Here is a 23468-nt window from a genome sequence, read left to right as displayed (position 1 = left end):
GAAGTCAAAATGTGTTGTAACTTGTATATTATTTTCAATTCCCATTTATAATGATGCCTCAGAAGTCTGAAACCAACATCTGTTTCCTTCTTGAATTAATTTTCTTCCATAGAAGACACTTCTATTTTTTCTTTTCTTTTTTTTTAACTACTTAAAGTCATCCCATTCTTTAATTAAGAGTTGAAAAGTCATAAATCACTGTCATATTAGATGTGTTGCAGGCTATGGGAGCTCTTTACTGCAGCTTGTGTGGAAATACCTGGCCTTTTTGCAATGTGAGATGCAATGGGAAAGAGGGAATCTTCAGTCCTCTGCTCTTCACTTAGATATCCTTGGAAAAAATGTGCTTACCCTCATTATGTTCAGTGTGTTTGTGATGATGATGATGATGCTGTGCATTGTGCCAACAATTTTAATCAAATCACATGCTTCAGGGATTCAGCCTGTCAACTCTGAGGGGTAAGAAAGAATTTAAATTTACCCCTTCATGCTTTTTTTTTCTTTTCCCCCTGCCCCTTATATGCTTGGCTGTGCAGTGTTGCTCTCATGCTCTAGTCACACTGACAGCCAGATCTGAGGGTGGAACTGAGGTTTCCTGCAGGTCAGCTCAACAGGAACATTGGATGATGCTCATTTTCCTCTGCAGCATGAGGCAGGGACTGTGTGACTTGTTTGTTTGCGTGTTAAACTGTACTTCTTTTTATTTAGTGTGCTAGTCCTTGAAAAGTGAAATAATGTATATTGAGTGAGAAAAGACTTGGACTGTCAGGAGTTACCAGACTCATGCAAGACAGCTATTAAAAATGTATAATCCAAAAAGAGGTAAAACCCCCCCAAGAAGACTCCTGTCAAACAGCTGTGCGCGTTTGATGGGATTTGACAAACGCATTTGCACGCACACATGACAAAGAGGGAAAGGTTGAGGCCTCGGCTTCTCCTACACCGGCTTGGGATAGCATGTTCCCTGCTATCCCTCAGCGCGGCGGGAACCAGAGCGGGCCTGAGGGGCTCGGTCCTCAGAGGTGAAGCCCTGCGGCGGACACGGGGGTGCCGCGGCTCCGAGGGTCGGCCCGGCTGTCAGCGTGCGGCAGGTGCCCCGGGGACCCCCGCCCGGGGCGCGGGGCGGGTCCGTGCGGCGGGTCCCGCCCGGTCCGGCGGCGCCGCCCCCCGCGCTGCCCTGCGGGGCGGGGGCGCCCAGAGCCGCGGGCGGCCCTCGCTCCGCTCCGGCAGCGGCCGCGGCGCGAACAAAGGCGGCGGCGGCGGCAGGCGGCGGTGGCGGCGCGGCCGAGCGCGGCTCCCGCCCGCCCCTGCTTCCTGGGCCGGACCAGCTGAGGCGGCCGCCGCGCCCCCGCCCCGCCGCCGAGCGGAGCCGCCGCCGCAGCAGCGCCGGTGTCGGGGCGCGCTCGCCGCCCGCCGCGGGAGCTGCATGTGCGCGGGAGCCGCGGCGGAGGATGGCGGTGCTCAAGCTCGCCGACCAGGTGGGCGCCGCGGGGCAGGCGGGAGCGGGGCGGCGGGCTCGGGCTCGGGCTCCGCCGCAGCCCCCGCGGCGGTGCGGGGCGGCCCTTCTCCGCGGCCGCGGGTCCCTCCTTCCCTGGGGGCGCCGTGCGGTGCCGGCTCCCCCCGCCCGCCGGGCCGCCGCCGGTGCGCTGCCCCTCGCCTCCCGGCGGACGGTGTCTGTGCGCGGCGGGCCGGGGCTCGGGGCCGGGCAGGGCGCAGCTCCCGGCGTCGCAGCAGCAGCAGCAGGAGCCGGTCCCGGCCGCGGGCGCTCGCCCGTCCGCGCTGCCGCTGCCGCCCCGGTGAAACCCTGACATCTCCCGTCGGCAGGGCGGGATGGAAGCGGCTCGTTTCGAAAGGCCTGTCGGCTCTGCTTATCCTTCCTTTGGGTTTTTCCCTCGTTTCATTGCCGTGCCCTGCGTAGAAATTATTTTTCCTGTCGCCTTTTTGCTTAGGAAGTGCCTCTTCGGATTAGCTGTCGCCGTTGTTCACAGGCTGCTAGGAAGACCCGTAGTATTAAATCCTTGGATCGTGTTAAATTTAGCAATGGGCAGACAGCTGTAATGAGCATAAAAGTATTTCTAATCAGTGGTACTTAAAAGCATTTAAAAACATTTAGTAAATTGATATTATGGCTCCCACATCCTAATTTATCCACACACTCTACCAACTGTTACACACTTTGCGTGCTTTAATCTGCTATTTTTAATTTAACTTGGTGTGCCTGTGATCTGCAGCGTGGGTGTCCTGTGAGCCTTAGACCCTTCCTGTGGGGTTCAGAAGGACTGCCTTCAGCCAGCCCCACTCCAAATACCCGTACTTAGAGATCACAAGCCTCACTCGCAGTCTGTTTGTGCTTTTCCAATATAACCTTCCACATGCACAAAGCTGCTGCATAGCACATTGAAAAGAGTTTTGAAAGGAGAAAATGATAAAGCTGCTTCTAAAGTAAAAGCAGTACTGTGGGACCAGACTATAACGTGGTTTTGTGTGTAACAGAAGGCAGTATTTATGGGCTGTCTCCTGATATGTCCCTTGAATATCAACATCTTTAGATATTTGCTTATGACTGGTAAAGAAAATGTTTCACACCACGAGACTTTGCTACCCCATGGTGCACAGACTGACTCTCAAAAATAAGGAGATTCAGGTAGGATGTGCATGCTACAAATCTAAACAGCAAGCATTAGTGTTAAAAATGCATGTTACGAAGGACCAAAATTTTATCATTTTAGTGCTTTTTACATACTTAATGAACCCCTTGAATTTATTGCCTTTAGCATTTTTAAACCTTTGCTGAAATCTTGCAGTGAGGATTTTCCTTCAGCAGTAGAAGTCAAAATAGATTTAAGTCAAATAGATCACATCCTGATGAAGTGTGTAATGCTGTAGAAAAATGATAGGCTGTTGTCTCAGGGTTCTCCTTCTTCTCTGAGAACCCTCAAAGCTCAGGGATGAGGCTCCTTAGAGCTGCTGTTAATGCCCCTGTAGTGTGCCTGCTTTGGGGACACTTAAAATTTTGGTTGATGCTCATTATTGTTTGTGATCAGGCTGTGGTCTGGGGCATGAAAAGGCAGGCTGATAGTTTTTCTGCGTTGCTATGTGTCTCCTGTTGTTTACAAAGGGATATGCTGATTTACTTGTACTCATCCTACTGGACCTCTTTTTATTTCTTTCAGTTTCTTCCCCAGACCTGTTTCTTTCGCTTTCTGAGAAGCTGGAGGAGGGGGAGAATACATTCGAAGCTGGCTGTGGTGCTTCCTCTTAAACCGAGAGCAGAAGTTTGTGTGCCTGTTTCTGTGTACTTGGAGCTGTTGCTGGCAGAGCCTTTCCAATGTGCAGCCTGAGCAGTGTCACCAAGGCACTGGGGCTGCACAGCCTGCCTCAGCAGCTCTCTGTGCACCAAGCCAAGCTGGGCTTGTCATCTACATCAGGTTTGAGGAGTACTGTCCCCAGACTGGCCCACCTTTAGCTAAGAGAGACACAATAGCAGCAGCCCCATGTGTTTATAGACAGACCCCGGCAAAACAAAGGTGAATCTGGGATGGAGAATGGTGTGCCTGGGAAGATTTGTGTTCCTATAACAACTGCTGTGTGTGCTTGGACTCACTGGGGTTGCGGGAGCAGGCTCCTTCTGCATTTCTTCCTGCTCTTCAGGATTGAGGGCAACTGTCACAGCGATAACTTGCAGCGATTCAGGAAACTGTTTCCTTTTCCTTAAACACCAGAGGCCACAGCTGTCCCTGTGCTCGCAGTGTCCTGCAGTGAGAATTGGAGGATGTAGGACACTGCATACGACGTACACCTGCAGCAGCTGGGACCTGGGCTGCTGGGAGTGGGGGTTCCTCTTTGTGCACTGACTGTGAGGTTTGGTTCGGGTCTTAGTTGTGATGTTCAGAGAAGGTTGACTTTGCAACCAAGAGCTCTCTGCCTGTTGTTGGGATTTCTGTAGCACATACTTTCTCCTGGATCCATGACTTTCTTGACCAATGATGAGAGCTCATGCAGGAGATGACTAGAGAACCTCCATGCTGAGAGTTTAAATATATGTAGTCTGTTTCCTCCTCTTTTCCATTCTCGGCTTCTCTTACCAGCTGCATCTAAACGCACATGAAACACATGAGAAATTAATCACACCATTTCTTATACAGGCTTTGAAGGCAGACACATGTTAATTATTGCTTTTTTGATATAGCTGAAAGGTGCTAAGGTGTGGCTATGTTTAATCCTTAAGAGATTATCAGTAGTTTTGACTGCATTCTCTCCTTAGGCAGGAGAGCTTTATTTAAGAGTTTAGCTCTGAATTTGCTTCCAGTGATGGTAATTTCTAGCTCATCAGTTGGGCCACAAGAAACCTGTAAGTCATTTAAGCACAGGAAGTGTATTCTACCATCATTTGTTTCTACATGAATTTCTTTCAAGCCTTGCTTTTTTTCTGTAACTGCACCTAGTCGCTTTTGAATGACTAAATGTCAAGCTGAAAACAAGCTAAGATAATTCACAAAACTTAAATTAATTCTTAGGATGATAATCTTTGTGCACAGTGATGTGTCTCTGCACTTGTAAACATTCAGATGTTCTAAATATTTCAGTTGTCACATACAAATATTGCAAAACCTAACACGTTTATGCAGTTCTTTTTTTTTACCATCTCTGCAGTGAATGTTGATTACAGCAAGCATGCAAATTGGTTTAGGGACTGAAAAACTGTTGGTTTTTTTTTTCCAATTCTAAGACTTACTGCTTATTGTTCCCCCTCCAAGTCATTAGTTGTACCTTTTTCATTTTGATAAGTTAGTATTTTACAGTATGTGAGGGTGGAGTTGTATATGATAAAAACCTTTGCAATTAAACTAGAGTTCAGAAGGAGCAGAAGACAAGTGCTTCAACAAGCAAGCAGCCAGAGGCTGTCAGGTGTGAGTTGCACTGACACAGCTTGAGTCTGGCTGTGTGTATATGAGAGGGCACAGAACCCCTTGCTGTGCCCCTCCAGTGCTGTTTGAGGAGACCTCCTTACTGCAGCTCTTCATTCCTTCCTGGAGTTTGAGTTGCCATTCCCCCTCCTCATGAGTGTCCTTTCCTCTTTGCCAAAGCTCTCAAAGGGTGAAGGTATTGATTAGTTTTTTACTTTAGTGGCTGCTTTTTGAGTACCAGTTGTTGCCTGGACCCACCTCTCTTATCCTGTGAGTAATCAGTAGATTCAGGGTGCTTCCTGCTGCTGCTCTCCCTGCTTGCTGTCTGCAGGTTTTTGCACAGCTTATTCTTCATACTTGCACCAAGTAACTTGGTTTCTTGAGAGCCTTTTGTTTGCCACTTGCAGAGAAAGCCTGTTAGTTGAAGTCCTGCTGAGTGTGCTTTTGATCTTCAGGTTTTTCATTGATGGTTCTGGACAGAAATCAGACAGTTGCTCCTGTCAGGGCTCTGTGAAAGGGTAAAATATCTTCAAATAAGTCTATATGTAAACTTCTGTGAGTTAGCTTTTGGGAAATTATTTTGGAAGAATTTCAGTTTCTGTCTTGTCTTGCCGGCTGAGGCTCTGGTTGCAGGATTGCCAGCAGTGCCCACAGGCCTACAGGTTGTCTCTCTAGCTAACTCCATTCTCTTCTCTCTGTTTAAAGCCAACAAAAGTCACTCTGTGCATGGCTGTGTTTGATTTGGGATGCCAGCTCTGCCTGTGCAGACCAGGTTGCCTTCCCTACCTTGGCACAAACATGCCTGTCGTGCCAAAGAGGCAGAGATGGTCGGAGCAGCTTGTGCGTGGGGACATCCTGCTTATTGATATCTGTCAGAGGCTGATGCAAACTCTCCCCTGCCTAGTTGTTGGTTATAGTTATGCATGTTTACAGGGGAAATGTATCATTCTGTCTTTGAAAGACACTGAGAATGTTTTCTATAAACAAAAATAAAATGGGAAGTTACCTAGGAATGCAGACTGTGTAGCTACTCTGAATAGACATAGTGCTTAGTGGTTTCATGCCTGCACTGCCAAATTCGGTGAGAAGCTTGCTGTAAATCTGAGACAGACATAGGCTCTATCTAGTCTTGAGCCAGTTCACCTGGAGGGTCAAAGTGTGACTTTAGTGTCACCGGCCCAGGCCCTGCATGTACAAAGCAACAGAATTATTTTTAGGCTGCCCTTGCAAGCACGCATATGCATGCATAAGGATAATGAAGCCCAGATAAATGGTTAGTGTGTGTACTTAGGCTGCTATTAAGTGCAAAACCTCATCCTGTCTCCTGGTATTTTGCCTGTTGTTTTTGATTGCTGAGAGTAATGCAGTGTGACTAGGACTGAAAGGACCATTTCTCTCCCTTTCCCAAATGTTTTCCTGTGTTTGATGGTTCTTTGCTGACCACCAGGATCCTTTTTATTATGGTCACAGAGAAACAGCATTAAGCAGATGTTTAAATAATTTTAAACAGATGTCAAAGATCATAAAAATAATCTGGGGAAAGGCTGGACTTGTGTCTGAATACACTTAAAACCAAATGAATACAACGGTAACAAATAGCCTCCTTACAAAACCAATTACATCTCCAAGTGATAGTGTATCTTTAACTTATTTCAGAATCATTCAATTAATGACTGTTTTTCTGTGTATCCTTTCTCTCTGGCAAGTAAAAGCATCTGAGAAAATACCCCTGAATTTGGTGTATAAAATAGGAGTAATGAACCTGTGCCCTGTGGCCACAGCCAACCTGTGAGTTAATTTTGCTTGGCATGAGATCCCACGATTCCTCCCCTCCTCATATTATTGCTGGATAATACTAAGGTATATATGTTAATTTGCACGTTGCCAAGTGGCTTTGAAAGGGCTCACAGTAAGAAAGAGATAATCTATTTTAGTACAAAATACTCAGGTAGCCACAAAACTAAGGTAATTGTGGGGAAGGAAGAAGGAGGAATTTACCCACAGGAGTGTGTCTCTATTATTTCCTGTGAAATTAAAATGGGGTTGGACCAAAATAACTCCAATGTGGCAGCCTCTAGCTTTCTAGAGCCATGACATTCCTGGGCATGCCATACATACTGGAGATATGACTCTATGCATTTTAAAATAAACTAAAAACTTTGAAAAAAAAAAATGGGATGAACCAGCATTCCTGTACTTGTTCAGACCTATAGGAGTGATGGTTGCTGCCATCTGGTATAGATGGCACCCGGGCTCTGGCACAGAGAATCATTGAATTGTTTAGGTTGGAAAAGACCTTTAAGATAATAGAGTTCAACCATAAATCTAACATTGCCAAGACCATCACTAAACTATGTCCCTACACATCTTTTAAATGCCTCCAGGGATGCTCCTATTCAGAGGAGGTGATGGGGAAAGCTTTGGGTCACCAAAGAGCGCAAGAAAGAGGCTTGAAAAGGAAGCTGCTTCTTTCCCCCCCCAAACCCCCCTGGCTTCTGCAATGTTTCACTTCCTGATGATTTTGTAACTTTTTTCAAGGTAAAAAGGAAGCACTTTAATAAGGAGAATTTCTGCCGTGACGTAGTGTGCTCAAGTCTATTATAGGTATTTCTTAAGCAGAGTTTGCTTAAGAACCTCCCAAAGTTTGCTATTTGGTAATGCTGTAAAGTTTGGCAGTGGTTGTACCTGGATGCCTGTCTGTTTTGAGGGGGTGTGTGCCTGTCATGTCAGGGTGTTAGTTGTCTTGAATTGCTGATGGCATCCAGCAAAACTTACCCTCCTGTACGCACTTGAGGTGTGGTATTTTATCCCTGCTTGATAAGTGCCTCATGACCTCTTCCTGCTCATCTCTTAAATGAAGATGTGGTTGTCATGACTACATTTAGTCGAGAAATAAACGTTCCTCCCGGCTTCAGCACTTGTGTAATGGCTTGGTTCTGGCAAGGTGGTGTTCTTATCTGGATCCTTGCCTCGAGGGTGGACAGATGTTTCCTCTGACCTGGGAATAAAAGTGCCCAAGCTGGAGCTTGCTGGTTGCTGAAGTAAGTGACTGTACGTGCTGCAGCTCTCCTGGGGCACGATTCCAAGCCTGTGCCGGTCCATCAGCAGCACCGTGCAGTGCTGTCGGTCACACAGTGTTCTTGGGGACAAATTCCTGAAAGCCAGCAAAGAAAACTTTTAAGGGTTGTTTCTGGAGGTCTGGGTGTAGCTGATCCTGCTTGTTTGTTGCCAGAAAGGCTGAGACTCTGAGATGTGTTGGTGATGGGAAGGGTTTCCCTGTGCTGGTGTGGTGATTTGCAGTGTGTTCACCCAGAGGAGCCAGGCCAAGTGCCTTCTCCTCTTCTGTAAGCTGTCCCTCCACCAACAGATCTTCATTTGCTTGAGAAATGAGCAGCTTACTCTTTAGAAGCTACTGTTTCAGGCTGTCTGCAGGCTTGGGTAATATTTATACAAAATAACTAATGCTTCAACATATTATGTTTTTAGCCTTCTTTTTTAATCTCTGTTGGCCAGAATTTTTTCTTTCAGTGGTACTGATACAGGTTCTGGTGTCATCAGATGGCTAGTAGAACCTGTTAGGCAAATAAGCCTATTAGGCAAATGTTTCAAAGTATATTATTATTATAACATTGACCACTTCTTCTGGGTTTTATTCCTGCTTTTCTTGAGTGCCCTGCTTAAACATGCTGCCTGTGTAGGTTGCAGAACACACAGGTGAGCTAAACTTGCTAAACCTCTATATTTTAACCATTTAGTGCATTTTTTTTTACCGTTTCAATTTTTAAATTAACAGGGTTTTTTTCCCCCCTGTTTTTCCCCTCTTCAGAAGTACATATCTGTCATTTGTAACTTTTTTTGTTAGCTGGAAAGCTTAGGCTGGAAAGTTCCCACAACTGCTGTCTGTGGCTTCAGCTTTTTTTTATTTACTGCCCTAGAAACATGTAGCAGCATGCTGTTGGAGCCCTTCAGCCTTGTGATGGGTGGGAATCAAAGCATTACAAAATCACATTTAAAGGGGAGAAATTATTTTGCAGTTTTAACCAAGGGTTTGAGGTCATTCTTGAAGTTTGCAAGGAGTTGGTCAACAAATTACAGCATTTAGTTGTGGCTAGGTAATTGTGACATTCTGAAAAAGCGTGTGCTTTTTGATGACAGACATTTGCATGTATTTTGCTTTTGGGGGAAGAAAAATCTTTCCTGGCTGCAGATGTACAACCAAAAATGGAGGCTGTTTAATACATTTCTGCCATGCAGGGCTGAACCTCCTTGCCTACAGGCTTGTCTGCTTGATGTTTGTTCTTCCTGTTACTAGCTGGTTTTTATATACGGACGTGCATTTTTGTGCTGGAATTGTTTGTAAAGGCTTGCCCTTTTATTTTTACAAGGGTACTTTGGGGAGAATGCCCTTGCAAAGCCCCACTTCCTCCTCACAGCTGCTACTGTGAGGAAGTAGGCAAAACCATAATGGTTGACTTGTGCATACAGTCATAACTGATGTACCTGTTGACATCTATTTACTGAGCTAAGGCTTCAGCTCTTTTCCATAAAGGAGTTGGTTTCTTATGAAAAGCCATTGTGCTATTGAATTATGTATGTGTAGGATTGCTTCAAAGGCCACGTGTTGATATCCTTAATGATACAGAAAGTCTGCAAATAATCACCAGTGTTGAATAATTTGCTGTTAAAGCATTAGCATTTTTATTCTGGCATACTTTCTGATCTCATTATATGACCATCTTGCAGCCTTTGTAATTTTACAGACTTGTTGCTTGAACAAATGTCTTTTGTCCTTGCAAAAGCTTCAGCAAAATAGTTGTTTGGTGCCTGCTTAGCTGCATACCTCTAACTTTATGTCTCTGTAAATGAGGTATTACCAGCAGTAAAGAGCATGTAATTTAAAGAAATTTAATAGGGAAAATATAAAAATCAAATATTGCTGTGTATCAGCTGAAGAGAAAACTGCACCATCAGGTGCACAAGCTTTCACATTCTAAATGTGATCAAATAATTTCTGGTAAAGGAAATGAGTGTGAACATTAATGAGCTTTTATATGCTTTTCGTCATTAATAATGCAGATAGTACCATTCAGATGGAGAACATAACCCATTTTATCATAACATCATTTTAACATGATGGGCTGCTTGCCTTTCCAAGGTGAAAGGGCCATAGATTGCCCTTTGAAATCTCGTCCTCAGATGAAGTTTTGCTTTTGGTTCTATTGAATCTAGACTAGCTTTGCAGGAATATGGGGAAACTGCTTTGTATTTATAGTAACACACTGGTAGCAGCACTTGCCTTGCTGTGCTTCTATGTATAAAGTTAATTTTTTCCACACTTACAGTAGACAAAGGTGGACATCATGTAGTTTTCACTGGTATTTTCATTCTCGCCTTTCTGGGTGTTTTTTTTTTTAATAAAGGTTGTGTCTTTTGTCTTCTATGGAATAAGGCAGCACAGCAAAGCTGTGCCCGTGCTGTTGAGCCTGGTAGGCAGTAGTAGGTGGATCCATAGGCCACCAAGCTGGGCTTGTGTCACTGCTGGAGCCAGCCTTCTGCTGTGGGAGCTGGTGCCAGCAGGGAGCCTGCAATCTTGGAAGCTACAATCCCACAGTATTATCTGGTAAAACACTGATTTGCTCAGTGTGGTCTTTGGTTGTTTAACATGCCAAGGGTAAAAAATGAGAGAACAAAGGCCTAAAATACCCTGTATTGTCTTTATGCTTCCAGCTGCTTTAATGTGCTTGCCAATGAGACATGCAGCATTTATCTCCAATTTAAAATCAAGAGAGGGACTTATTTAGTTATTGACTCCAGGAACACTTCCAAAGCGTTCTACCAATGAAGTAAAAGTGGTGTGCCAGATGCTGCAACTGTTGCCTCTGTTTGAGAGGAGCTGGCCTAGGAGAGTGGTCTTGTTGCATCTCACTTGGCATGAATCAAGATTAGTATGAGGAATTTTTTTTCTTTTAGTGTAAACAAACCTTGATCCTTTAGTTATATGTGTAATCCTGCCCCTCTTTGGGAGATGTGACCCTGCTTCTGGTGGGATTTTCTGTAGGTGGAGCTTGTGCCTTGGATAACCTTGGCTAGACACAAATCTGAATTTTTTTGTGGGTTTTATTTATTTTTTTTTTAAGAAGATGCCCAGGTGACTTTACAGGTAGGAGAGAGGGAGGTGGAAGAAGAGCTGCCCTGTGGAGTCGAGGCAGAGAGCACAAGGGATGCTAGGAGGAGGCAGAGGAGAAGGCAGGCAGGTGTAGCTGGAGGCACAGTGCTGCTACCTGATGGTGCTGCCAGGAGAAGGTGGTCATCACCCAGTTTCTCAGCTGGAGAACTGGGATGTAGAGAAACTCTGTGACCGAGGTCAGGCTGAGAAGGGAGCAGGTGGCAGAGCAAGAGCCAAATCCTGTTTTACGTCTTTCAGTCGCTGATTCACAGTGATGCCCTTCCTCCCTGGAAGTTGTTTTACACTGTTAACTGTGTGGGCTGATGCCAATCTCATGATGTTGCAAGATAAGAAATGAACAGTGGCATGAAGAGTCATAGCACAGTGTTAAATTCAATGAACATCTTGGTTTTTTAGCTATTTGTTCCATAAAGTGTAAAATCAGCATTGGTGCTTCTTAAGAGCAAGTGCCGTGTTAGGAAATGGTTTCTAGGTCACCTGGTAGGTAAAGGCTTATTCTGGCAGATTGCTGTGGGTGGCTGTCTTTGGTCATTAATCCTGTGTCACAGGCTTAGTGTTGTCTTCTGGCAGTGCAAATGGTAAAAGTGAGATCAGCCTGTTGTGCATCAATGCTGCTTGTTTAGCCTAAATGTCCTGATAATCTGGGACGGTGCGACTCTGCCACAGAGCACACACAGGAAGCTGGGTCGTTCAGAGAAATGGAGGTAGCCTCTCAAATCTGAAAACTTACTGTCAGTGGATTAGATGGTGCCCTTTGGGTACGTTCACATAAGGTCTGTTTCGTGTCAGGCTTAAACTGATCAGTCTTAGAACCACAGAATCATTTGGGTAGAAAAGACCTGATCCCCAGGTATAACCATGTTCAAGTCATTTGGATATCTCCTTAAGTAGAGATCAATATGTTTAAATTCAACTCTAACACAGGTAATCCACTTGAATACAAAGCAGGCATTTTAAACCCATTCAGAAACCCCACCCATGTCTTCTCACTAAGTTTTGTTTATTACTATTAAATATTTATAGACATACAGTTAGTTTCTAATTTCTAATTAGAAAATGCTCCTTTTAGAAGCATTTTCATGAAGACTGGCAAATTTGTGCATTACCCCTGCTACCCAGAGGAGTGTTATTTCTTTTCTGCAAAAGAGAGCAAATGGAGCTGAACAGATTTGTCCTCTTCCACAGAGAAGGGTAAGACTAGCTAAACGTGCTGTGTAGCCTGTATGGCTCAGAGAGTGAACTATCTGGACCTGAGTTCTCTGAGGATGTGCCTACTGTTGGTGGGGAGATCACACAGCCCAGGAGCACCTGCATTCCCCAGCTTGACAGGTGCAGTCACCTGGGGTAGCTGGTTACAGCAAGCCTTGCATTTATCCTCTTCCTGCAGGCGTAGGCAGAGCTTTCACATTAATCAGGGATTGCATTTAGGATCTCCTGGTTCCTGTTCCTGGGTAGAGTTTGCATATCTTTAGTGGATTTTTATGCCTCTTCGTGCCCTCCAAGGCAGGTATGTGATTCACCAGACAGCTCTCTGGAAAAGGAGAGACAAATGACAGCAAACCACAGAGCAGGCACATGATCTTCAGCACTTCTTGTTCCCACAGGGCCAGCTGAAGACAGCTCCAAACAACTGTCTGAAAACCTATGTGTGACTCCTCAGGGATGACTCTGTACAGACACATGGTCTCCAGCCCTTTAAAAGAGGTCTTTAAAGACCTACACACTTTCAGACGTTTGTCTGGAGAATTCTTCGTGTGACTCTGTGGTAGGTACAAAAATTGAGGTGAACAAGCAGGAGTAATTCAGTACCTTAAGCCTCAAAAAGCTCTAGCATGGAACAAGCTTTCACCTAGGGCTTGTGCACAACTGCCTGTCCAGCAAAAAGGGAAGGCTCTGACCCACAGAAGTAACAAAATCTCTTTATGTGTTTTCTTTCCCTGTGAGACTGTTGAGCTGTTCAGATTCTGCTGGATTGAATTGCACTGCTGCTTGCTGCGATATTGGAGCATCAAAAAAAAAGTGCTGTAAGAATAACTGTGCCTCACCTATATGGATGTAATCCCAACAACAACGTTGCATTTGAGACAGAGTGATTGTTTAATTCCTGACACTGCTTCTGTTGGTGTATTTTGTTTGCTTTCAAGCAGTAGGCTTGGAGAGAAAACTCCAGATTTTTGCCTGTTTTTAGCAAAGTGTTCAGCTAATATGTTTATTGCCGTATGTGTTCAAGGTTCAATTATTTTAAACCACAGTAGATGTTTCACCAATAAGGTGATTTTCTCTGCAGAGGGATAAACAGTTTGCTCAGCCAGAGGAGAACTTGCTTGCTCACACTTTACCACATAAGTTCATGCATGTTGTATTCCCTGTAAAGTTGTTCTGATCCCTGGTGTTCGTAGCATGGCAAGTGGAACCAATGTAAAATCATCTCTCTGCCGATGTCTGCCTTAAACAAGCAAAAAAACCAGTCAGACCTAGTTTATATTGCTGATGCTCCTTTTTTGGGAAACAAATGTTGTTGAAGAGGAGGGTTGTATCACCTTAGAACCCTTAGAGGGTAGTAAAACTGCCTGCAGAAATATCAATAGCAGGGGCTTTTCTTGGCTGGGGGCAAAGGTGAGGCTGCAGGAGCAAGGATCTGTTCCCTGCTGGACTCCTGGGCCCTGATGCTCTCCCTACCTGCGTGGCAGTGGCAGGTTTGGGGTGCTGTCTCTGGTTTCTCAGCTACCACCAGGCAGGCCTGTGCTCTGACTTGCCTTGAGGTGCCAGGGCTTGGCTAAAACCAGTGTAGCTTTGTTGACAGTGACTGCCCAGGTCCTTGCTTCTGGGAAGGGGGCATGTGTGTGCATTTGTTTCTCTGTCTTTAAGATTAGGGATCCAATCTGTGGGCTTCTTTCTTTCACTGTGGGGGTCTGCTTTGTTATGATGCCAGGCTTTTCCCTAAATAGAGGCTAACCCTGGATTTAAAGATCCCAGAAGGGACAAAGGAGTTCAAGTGTCTTTTTGATCTTTGTTGCTACCCTGAGGCGAAGTTAGATCATTTGCTGTGAGCTGATCTCAGTTGTGCTTGGAAATTTACTGAAACAACTACTCAGAAATAACTATTCTGAATAGATATTTTGGTGTGGGCGCTTGTGTTCTTGCATAAGACTGTTTGCTGCTCTGTCTTAATGCACTCAGAATAACTGCTGACTAAATACTCGAGAATAGCTCTATTGGTAATTGCCTGAGCACAGAAAATCCCACTACAAAGAACAAAGGCACCCCCCATTCCACCCCGATTCAAAAGAGGAGATTCTTCCCAAGGTATTTAAATAGTTGTGTTCATTCACGTCTGTTTAGAAAAGAGCAGTGGTAAGTGTTATGGCGCTTGGCTTAAAATATTTCATATTAATTAACAAACAAGTACCAATTAATTTTACATTATGATGCTTAAGGGGTAGACTGCAAGGAATGGTATTTAGCTGTGGCTGTTTGGCAATTATGACCTTGTATATAATAACAGACTCAATAAATTCTTGATGTGAGAGAGCACCATTAATCAACACAGAGTTAATTAACTGTGCTGCTTATATGGGAAGTGCTGTGCAGAACTGTCTGGATCTCTGCAGTGCTGCAGGCTGAAAATGTTTGATTTGTCTGATACCTGCCTCATTCCCACAGAAATTTCCCTCAAAGCTGATGCTGAAGAGGGAGCAACATTCCCTCCAGGTGACTGAGCTCCACACTGGTCCCGCAGTCATTCCACAGGTCGTTTCCTCCTGTGTCTCTAACTCTCTGGCAGACCTCAGATGTGTCACCTCCATGTAGAAGGTGGAAGCCCTTGCATGAGTGCTGCAGTACTGGTAATAGAAAAGGCTCTTGCAACAATGATTTTGGTCAGATTAATCCTATAGAAGTGCCCAAGAAATTAGGAATCAGTGTGATAATTAAGAGTTATGCTCATCAGATCTAATTTAGACTTTATACAGGACTGGTTTTTTTCTTGTGTGTTTCTTTAATAATTTGAAGGGCAGTCCAAAAAGGAAAAAATGAACAAGATTCAGCACACCTTCAGAGAGAAAAGCATTCTATCTCTGCACCACTTGCCCCTCCATAGCCCAAATAGATTTTGTCATTTTCCTGAATATGTGATGCTTGTAAGTGTGAAATTGGCTTGGCCTTTTGGAGTGGCAGTAACCATTTTGTTGGCTCAGTGTGCATGTTAATGTGAAGGATGAATTTCTGACCTGTCATTGTATGTTTTTAATCATCTAGCTTACCTGCTTTTTTGATGTTCTTTGAACCACTTTGTTTCTGGGCTTACTGTAGACTGTGTCACAGAAGAATTCAAAGGTCTGAGCCATGGGAATGCTTTAAGCTTTCCAACAGCAGTACCCAGTAAGAACCAGTTTGGAGAGTTTGAGTGACTCCAATATGAGAGAAATGAGAGAAAAAACCTGGTTTTTTTACTGCTGATATGTAAAGCCTCCTGAATTACAAAACTTCATATGCCCTGTTTTTATTCTTGAATTTAATTTAACTTAGAGGTATAGCACAAACATTTTTCCAGTCTTTTTTGTTTGTTTGTTTTTTAGTAAGTGCAGTTAAGTGTAATCCTTTCTCTTCTTTTCTCTCTGTCACCTGGGCTATTAGTCTTAATTAGAGTCCCATTTAGTAAATCACTAATACAAGAGTAGCTTTTAAAATACCACAAGATATGGTGACCAAACAGGACCAGAAATAGATGAGTAAAACCTATATAGTCTGAAAGCGTAGTGGAATGCTCTTAACTGTTTGTAACGGTGAAGTAATTATAGGGGCCTTGGAGTGGGGAAGGGGGGTGGAGGGGAAGAAATTTTCACTTTAGATCTCAAGGCAGAGGGAAGTGATGGTTCAGCTAATCTCCACTGTGAATGAGATTTTTCTGCCACAGCCACACCGCTTCTGTATTCGATACAAAGGGAGGCAGTAACGCTTAGACGATAGAAAAACAACCGTTCTTTTATTTTTATTTTTTTTTCAACTACCCACTCTGGGAAACAGAAGTCAACTGACACCTCTTCTTATTAACCCCAAAGTGTAGGTAGTGGTTATGGCCTGGCATTCCTACTTTTCCGCTCTCCCCTCCAACTCCCTCTTTAAGGGGCTGGCGTGACTCTCACTGACTCTGGCGGCTCATCCTGTGCTCCAGCTGCCGGTCCAGGCAGCACACTTTGAAATGCTGCTTCAGTGTAACACTTTCTCAAATTCAGGCTTGTGCCTAGTGTTTCACGAGCCGCAGGGGATTCCATCCAGTGAATGGGCAATGCTGTATTAAAGTAATATTAATGACAACTGCTCTGTTTTAGTACTAATGCCAATGGTACTTCATACACATGTTTTAAGATGTGCACTACATAGTGCATGTATAGATCCTTAACATATATTTTCTGTATTTCTGAGTTGCCTCAACCATGGTTTTCTTCAGAGCCATGTGTGCTATTCCTTGTTTTGAGAAGCCCTTTCTCTTTTGCCCGTATGTTTTTTCCTTCCTCACACCTCTCATCTTTTCAGAGCATGATGGAAGATGATCTGTGCTTTCCCCTGTCCCCAGTTTGTGTCACAGAGTTCACATGTTGGACTTCACTCCTCGAGTTCTTCCCCTTTTATGTTTTCATCACAGTCTCTTTTTTTCCTTTTTTGCCAGCTGCCACAGTACCTACAGTGCTGTGAAGTTGGATGAAAGGTAGTGGTTAAAGCTCCCTTTGCAGCAGTCCTTCCCTTGGGTGTGCTGGTACAAATCCTTTGGATCTCTGCTGAGGTTTCATCATCCCCTTCATTCTTAGCTTCAGAAGAACTAGGATTGTTTTCTTCTAACACCACCAAAAGACCAGAGCTGTGGCAGTACAAGCAAGAGTCATTAGTTCTCAAATAGTTTTAGGTATCCTGTGTCATTTGTGGCTCATCATTTTGTGATGATTTCATGGAGAGACTTTCATCCATTCACTTTGGTCTTATAAACAAGCCATATGTTTTCTCTTAAAACAAAATGCAAACGATCTTATAAATAATATAATATAAATATACTAGATGTAAGTTGAAGACAGTGATAAATGATATAAATGATAAAGGTCTGTTATATGATGTGGAAGGTATACAAGTAATGAATGCAATCAGAAAAGACTGAAAAATTAAAATGTAAAATAGCCATAACAATGTGAAATTTTATACAAATTATTTTTGAGTATGTGAAGGATGGGGAAAACACAAGACTGGAGATAGGCAAATGTTATGCCTTTTTTTAAAAGAGGGGATGTGAGGAGCCAGGGAATTACTCAGTGTAATGCCAGCATTGTGAAGTATACAAAGCAAATTGTTGGACAGACGATTTATAGGCATCTAGAGAATGTTAAGGTAATTAAAGAAAGAAAACCACAACAAAGGATGGAAACAAAAGGGCCCATGTCTTTACTTATTGCTTGCAAAGACTCAGAGAGATGGGAAGGTTGGTGTTATTTCAGATTTGGAAACTACGATACCATTTGTTATAGTTGGCTCATGTTTTAAAAGCTGTAAATATGGTGAGCTGCATCCTGGTCCCCCAAATTTCAGCAGCATTTGAACTTCCCTGTATTTTATGCATCCAGCCTGTTTGATAGCCTAAGAGAAGAAGGAGGATTGTGATGTTGAAAAGTCATGAAGTGTTTTGTTTCCAGAAGTCTCTGACATGACAGAATTTCTCAGAGATTCTCAGAATATCAGGATTTCTGAGAAGTGAAATCTCTGCTGTTGATTTTTCTACTCTGTTCAGGGAAATAGGACTTCAGTGCACTCTTTTTGAAATTTGCATTCATAACACCAGCAGGAACCACCCTGTAAAGGCCCCAGACTTTTACTCTGGCTGTGAGAGGGATAATAAGGAACAGTAAGTGCTAGGCTTGTTCCTCTTATGAGTGTGATGAGATAGGCTGACATCTGGGCAATTTTCAACTGTTTGTAATTTGGGAAGTTGATAAAAGAACCCAGTGTATTTTCACTACTTGCTTTTTGTGACTGTTTTCTTTGCAAGACCCTCAGAAGGGTACTCTTCACTTTCTGCCAGTGATGCAACTTTCTGATCAAGCTTTTGCCATGGCTGCAGCAAACGTGGTCAATGATACAGGAAAAAAAAGACACTTTTGGCATGAATAGAAATGACAGGATTTTGTTGCCAAGGCAAGCAATTCTAGTTTCAGCATGCAAAGGGGAAAAATATGCCATTGTCTAGTTTAGTGAAAGCTTTAAAACTGAGGGAAAAGAAATGTACTCTAAAATATGTAAGGAATTTAATAGTGTCTGAATCTACCCAGCGTTATAAGGTAGCAATGGCTTGTAGATGCTGACTCTTCTCTTCAGAGGCATTTTTAATCCTTAAATGGTGCACTATAGTTACTTTCTTGCATTCCAGTACAAATATTTCCAGCATGTTATAAGACAGATGGATGAATGCAAGGCAGAAAGATAAAGTGATGCTTTCTGATCAGAAGATTTCTTCTTAATAGGTCTAGAAGAGCTGTCTGTTCAGGGCATTTTGGGAAATTTTAATATTGGGGGTGACCTAGATCTGTATAAGAATTCTTGCTCTTAAAAGGCTCTTTTATTAATGGCTTGCCAGATGGAGTTAGCATCTTATAATATCTTCTAAACATTCAGAATTTTGAATATTATCGTCTTCTGGCTGCAACTAGACAAACCAGAATTTCTACTGCTTGTATGGATTTTTAAGGTTTAATATATTTGGCTTCCTTTTAACATTATTCCTTTCAGATGGAATTTATTATAGCAATTTAAGAGATTTAAGAGAACAGACATCTGTACACAGCAGACTTGAGAGTACATTTACCCGTTTCTCATGATTGTAGAACATACACTGCAGTTCCTTGAGAGGCCTTCAAGGTGAAGAAAATGAAATCTAATCTTGAAAACAAATGGACAAGTCAAATGAGGAGAGTAACAGTAGGAAATGTGATTTCTGTATACCTGGGCAGGTTATTTTGTGATTTGAGAAGCCCTTGTGATAAGGCAGGAGCTCTCTGTGGCCGATGCCAGTTCGTTCTTTGAAGTCTGTGCTCTCAAACCACATTGTAAATACTACCTTTGCCTTGGCAGGTTGGCTGGGTCTCACAGATATATTTAATGCATTCTTGAAAGCATTTGAGCTTGTTGATATGTTTCCCATTCCACTCAGTCCCTCATGAAACCACTGCAGTTGCTTGTTCCAAACTGAGGGAGCTCTTGCATGGAGAACAGGAACAATTCACTGCTGTGTTTCCATTGGGAAGAAGCAATAGAGACATCATGCTTAGAGCATTTCCTTGTGCAAATGTTAGGAAAATTGTCTTTTGAATGACAATGCTGCCCCAGAATGGAGGCTTGGGCATTGATTTTCATCTTCCCTGTGAATGTAGAAGGAACGTCCCGTCTGGTTTTGTAAAGGTGTAGGTTTGCACATAACCAGCCACGCTTCCCTAACGTTCAAGGAGAACTTACATTACAACTGATGACCCCTGTGTTTGCAGCTCTGGGACTGGATAGCTTAGGTGAACCCAGTGTTACTATTACTCCAGAGCTCGTTAAAGTCAGCATACACTGTTTGGAGCTATTGTCTTTGTGTTGCCAGTGCTTGAATCTTTCATAAAAACTTAACACCATCTTTCCCACCTCATCCTGACTCCAAATGGTTATTAAATGCAGTATGTTGATCCCCTGTGACATTTCTCTCCTTGTTATCAGAATAGCTGAGACCCTTTGGCTGCCTTTGCTTTTCCCTTCTTGAACTTTGTCTTGCTTCCTTTTAAGCCACCCAAAGATTCGTCTCTGAAATTCTTATAATTATTTTAATCTGCTTAATTTCTTTGAATTTTTCTCCTGCTGTATTCTCGTCTTCTGGGACTATTTTTTGCTGTATTTTCTGCCGGCTGTGATTTTGCTTGGCTTGTGCTCCCTGCAGCATTGCTACCTTGCTGGGTTTCTGTAGGGAGAAGAGGCCTGTGCAGATGGCCTGTGGGCCTGTGGGCAACTGCTGTGACCACGGGAATCCGCTCAACGCGTGTCCTTAGAATCAGCACCCGGATGGTAGGGCTGGGGAGGCAAAGCCAGGGATTTCAGTTCCTGGCAAAGCCAGGATTCTTCAGTTGACTAAAGAATGCTTTGTGTGACTGCACACACATGTGCCAGTGATGATTTTACACCCAAGTACTTTGTGAACAATGAAACTTCCAGATAGTTTTCCCTTGTTTCCTGGTTGAAACCATTTCAGACAAAAATTCCTCTTTGAAAGTCATTCTCTATCACAGGGCCAGAAGATACTATGCCTTGTTTTGTATGCTATCTGGCTTTGAACTATCTGGTGCTAAAATGTGTGTGAAGCACTCTGTTGTGGTATTAGAAGGCACCTACTTTGCACCTAACTGCAATGTGGTTTCTAAAAATGTTGACTTTTTTATTAAAAAATTTCTTCTGGCCTGTGGCTTCGTGTAGCTTCATGCTTAAAACAGCAATAAAGCCACATGCTGTCTCCAAAAGGTGTTATTGAATGTTCAGGAATGTGTTCAATATACAGATATAAATTTAAAATTCAATCCCTGAATACTGTAATAAAAAAGTTAGGACTAAAATAGTGATAGGCCTGTGGGTTTTATTATGACATGGCAGGAATTTCTGTGAACAGTGCATAAAAGACCTGGATTCTCTGACACAGGCTGCCCAAAACCAGCCAGGGCTCCTGTTCCCTGGTCCCTAGGAGCCAGGGCAGTGATGATCTGTTCCCTCTGCTGGCTCAAGCACTGCCTGCCAAAGGAAATCCCAAAACTGAGTGATGCTCCAACATAGCTGCTTTAAGCAAGGTGCCTTACAGCTGTGTAATTTCACTTTAATTGGTCCTATCTGTTTTATTTCTGATGTCTGTCTTCTCTCTCCTTGAAGTCACAATTATTTTCTCCCTGAAGACTGTGTTGAAAGGGTGGCAGTATTTCAGTTTGCACAGTATCTCTTGCAACCTTTGGATGCTTGTATGTAAAATGTAAACTTGACTGTGAACCTGACAGCCAGCAAAGAAAAGCAGTATGGATCCCTTGCTGCCAGCCCCTCTCCCAGGCTTTGCACACCTGAGCAGTGGTGCTGCATCCTGAACTGCTTATGAACACCCACCTCGGTCTAATGTGCTCCAGGGAATAATTTGTACCTTCCATGTGCCATTCTGGCATGGGCCTGGGATTTCTGAGACCAGCTGGCCTGGCTCACTATCAAACGATACAGATACCCCTTTATTTGGAGGAACAAATTATGGGGAATATTGATCTTCTGAAAGACATTCATTGCTCCTTATCTTTCATTCCTGCTTCACCTTTCAAGGTGAGGATGACAGAGCAGGACAAAGTAATTGCTTGGAGGGCTGTCTGGGACTTGTGGGGCCATCTGCTTTGCAGGCTTGGTATAAACTCCCTGCATATGTGTTGTTACTCTGCAATATGTTTATACAGTATGTGCAGGTTCAGAAGAAATGTGCAGCTAGCAGAAGAAATGCATTTATCTTCTGCTGGCAGAGGCAGCAGCCCTGTAGCACTAACATAAAATATAGTTGTTTGCTTGTGGGAAAAGTAGAAACCTCTCTTCTCTGATTGTTAACCAGTTTCTTCAAATGTCACTTGCTTTTTACAATTAACAAAATACCTTACTGAAGCCTTTCTGGCATTTTTTAACTCCTAGGTTTCTGGGTTTGTGTTAGTGGTCTATGACAATAATGGTAAATATATTGCCATTCAGGAACTTCTTTTTAGATGTGCAGACATAAAAGCTTGGTTCCTCCAAAATTTATGGGCGTGTTGCCATTATCTTGAGTGGGACTAGCATTTCCCCCTTGGCTATTGGCTTCTGATGCTGGGAGTGCTCGAGAGACAGCCTTGTTTGCATTTTATGTGTGTCTGTTGGCATGAGCTCTTTGGACTGGAATTGCGGCGCTTGTGGAGCATCTCTTGGAGCTTTCATACTGAAGTATTAATTCAGAGGAGTAATTGGGGGTAAATTAATAGGAATTCTCAGGTTGTATATAGAATTTTGGAAGATTACTGCTAATTTCTATCTTTGTCTTTAATTTAAGTGTTAATCTTGGAATTACTGAAACTGGGTGTGTAGCCCTTGAGCCTGTATGGTGACAGCAGACAGATCTTGGTCTTGCTTTTAACTTAGGCCTTGTAATTTTCTGAGTGCCCTGAGCTCTTGTCCTGGCTGTGGCACTGGCTCAGTCCAGTGACCGGCCTCAACTGTGACCCTCAACTGGGACCTTCAGGAGATCTCCCTGCTCTCAGAGGTGTCTGGCACCTGCTGTTGACACTCTGCCAGAGGCAGATTTTGGCACAGCACTCATAGGTGCTGCCTTGACATGTTCCCCTGTGCCTACATACTGATGGTGTGTCTCCCCTTCCTAAACCACAGGTGTTGTGCTGCCTGTGCACAAGGTATTTCCATGGTGGTGCCATGGCTACAGTCAAGGTGTCCTCCATTGCTGTGCCAAGTGGCTTCTGCTGGGCCATTGCACCAGCTTTTTCCCTTGTCAGAAGGAGAAAATAAACTCTGAACACGATATTTCATTTGTGGTTGGGTCTGTCTTTATTTTTGTGGCTGCTGAAAGAGCCTGCAACTGGAGTAGTTTTCAGGATGTTGCTGGAAGGAATGGAATGGAAAATCATGGGGGTGTGTCACATGGCACAGGCTCAGGAATTGTCTGGCACCTCTTGCTTTAAAGTGATGAGCTTTGCTGCATTTGTTATCCTCCTGGTGACTCCGTGCATTGGGCACTTGGGAAGACAGAAGGAAAAGGTGCTACTTTGGTAAATGTTGTGTGTGGGAAATATACTTATTTTCTGTCTAATCTTTTGTGGGGATGGCAGTGCTTTTAGTTTCTGAATAAGTACTTCAGATTTTCTTGATACTCACTTTCTGTCCTGACCTCTTCAGTGCTGTTTTCAACAGTTACACAGGTGTCTTTTTTTGCACCCAACCATGGTTAAAGTCCCTGTACAGAGCTTTATTCTGGTACCTGTATATTTGACAGCCATCACCAACAAACACCAGTCATTCCTGAAGGACAGGACTGGAACTGACATACGCTGTCCTTACCCTTCTGTACACCTGATTAAAAGCTAGGAAATTTTCCTTTTTGTATATGATAATAGTATTTAGTTTAATTTGTTACTGTCACTCTTTTCCTCCCAACAAGGTTTGTACCTGCAAGAATCCGCAAGAATCTTCAGTAATCTAAAGACGAAATTATTTAAGTCTAAATATTCTAAGAAAATGGAGAACGTGATATAGCTACCACATAGTTATTTGTTAACTATAATATTTTAGACACTAAAGAATATTTTACTGATTTT

At 43.5% G+C, this 23468-nt stretch overlaps 1 protein-coding gene across 16 annotated transcripts in view; it reads left to right on the top strand.

The window, feature by feature from the left end:
• The first annotated feature begins 1396 nt into the window (after positions 1-1396).
• The window catches only part of ANKRD44 (ankyrin repeat domain 44), a 135565-nt gene continuing 113493 nt past the window's right edge, over positions 1397-23468 (top strand). For 15 of the 16 annotated variants that reach the window (XM_032693982.1, XM_032693987.1, XM_032693977.1 and 12 more), the window contains exon 1: positions 1397-1478. In XM_032693982.1, the coding sequence (XP_032549873.1) occupies positions 1452-1478 (27 nt within the window). In that variant the 5' untranslated portion in view covers positions 1397-1451. Of the gene's footprint in view, positions 1479-14364; positions 14401-23468 lie in introns of those variants that run through there. The other variant, XM_032693975.1, reaches the window with a different exon arrangement.

Source organism: Chiroxiphia lanceolata, chromosome 7, assembly GCF_009829145.1.
Source record: "Chiroxiphia lanceolata isolate bChiLan1 chromosome 7, bChiLan1.pri, whole genome shotgun sequence".
NCBI classification, from domain to species: Eukaryota; Metazoa; Chordata; class Aves; order Passeriformes; family Pipridae; genus Chiroxiphia; species Chiroxiphia lanceolata.
Note: the sequence above shows the minus strand (reverse complement) of the source record. Positions and strands in the feature narration are given on the sequence as shown.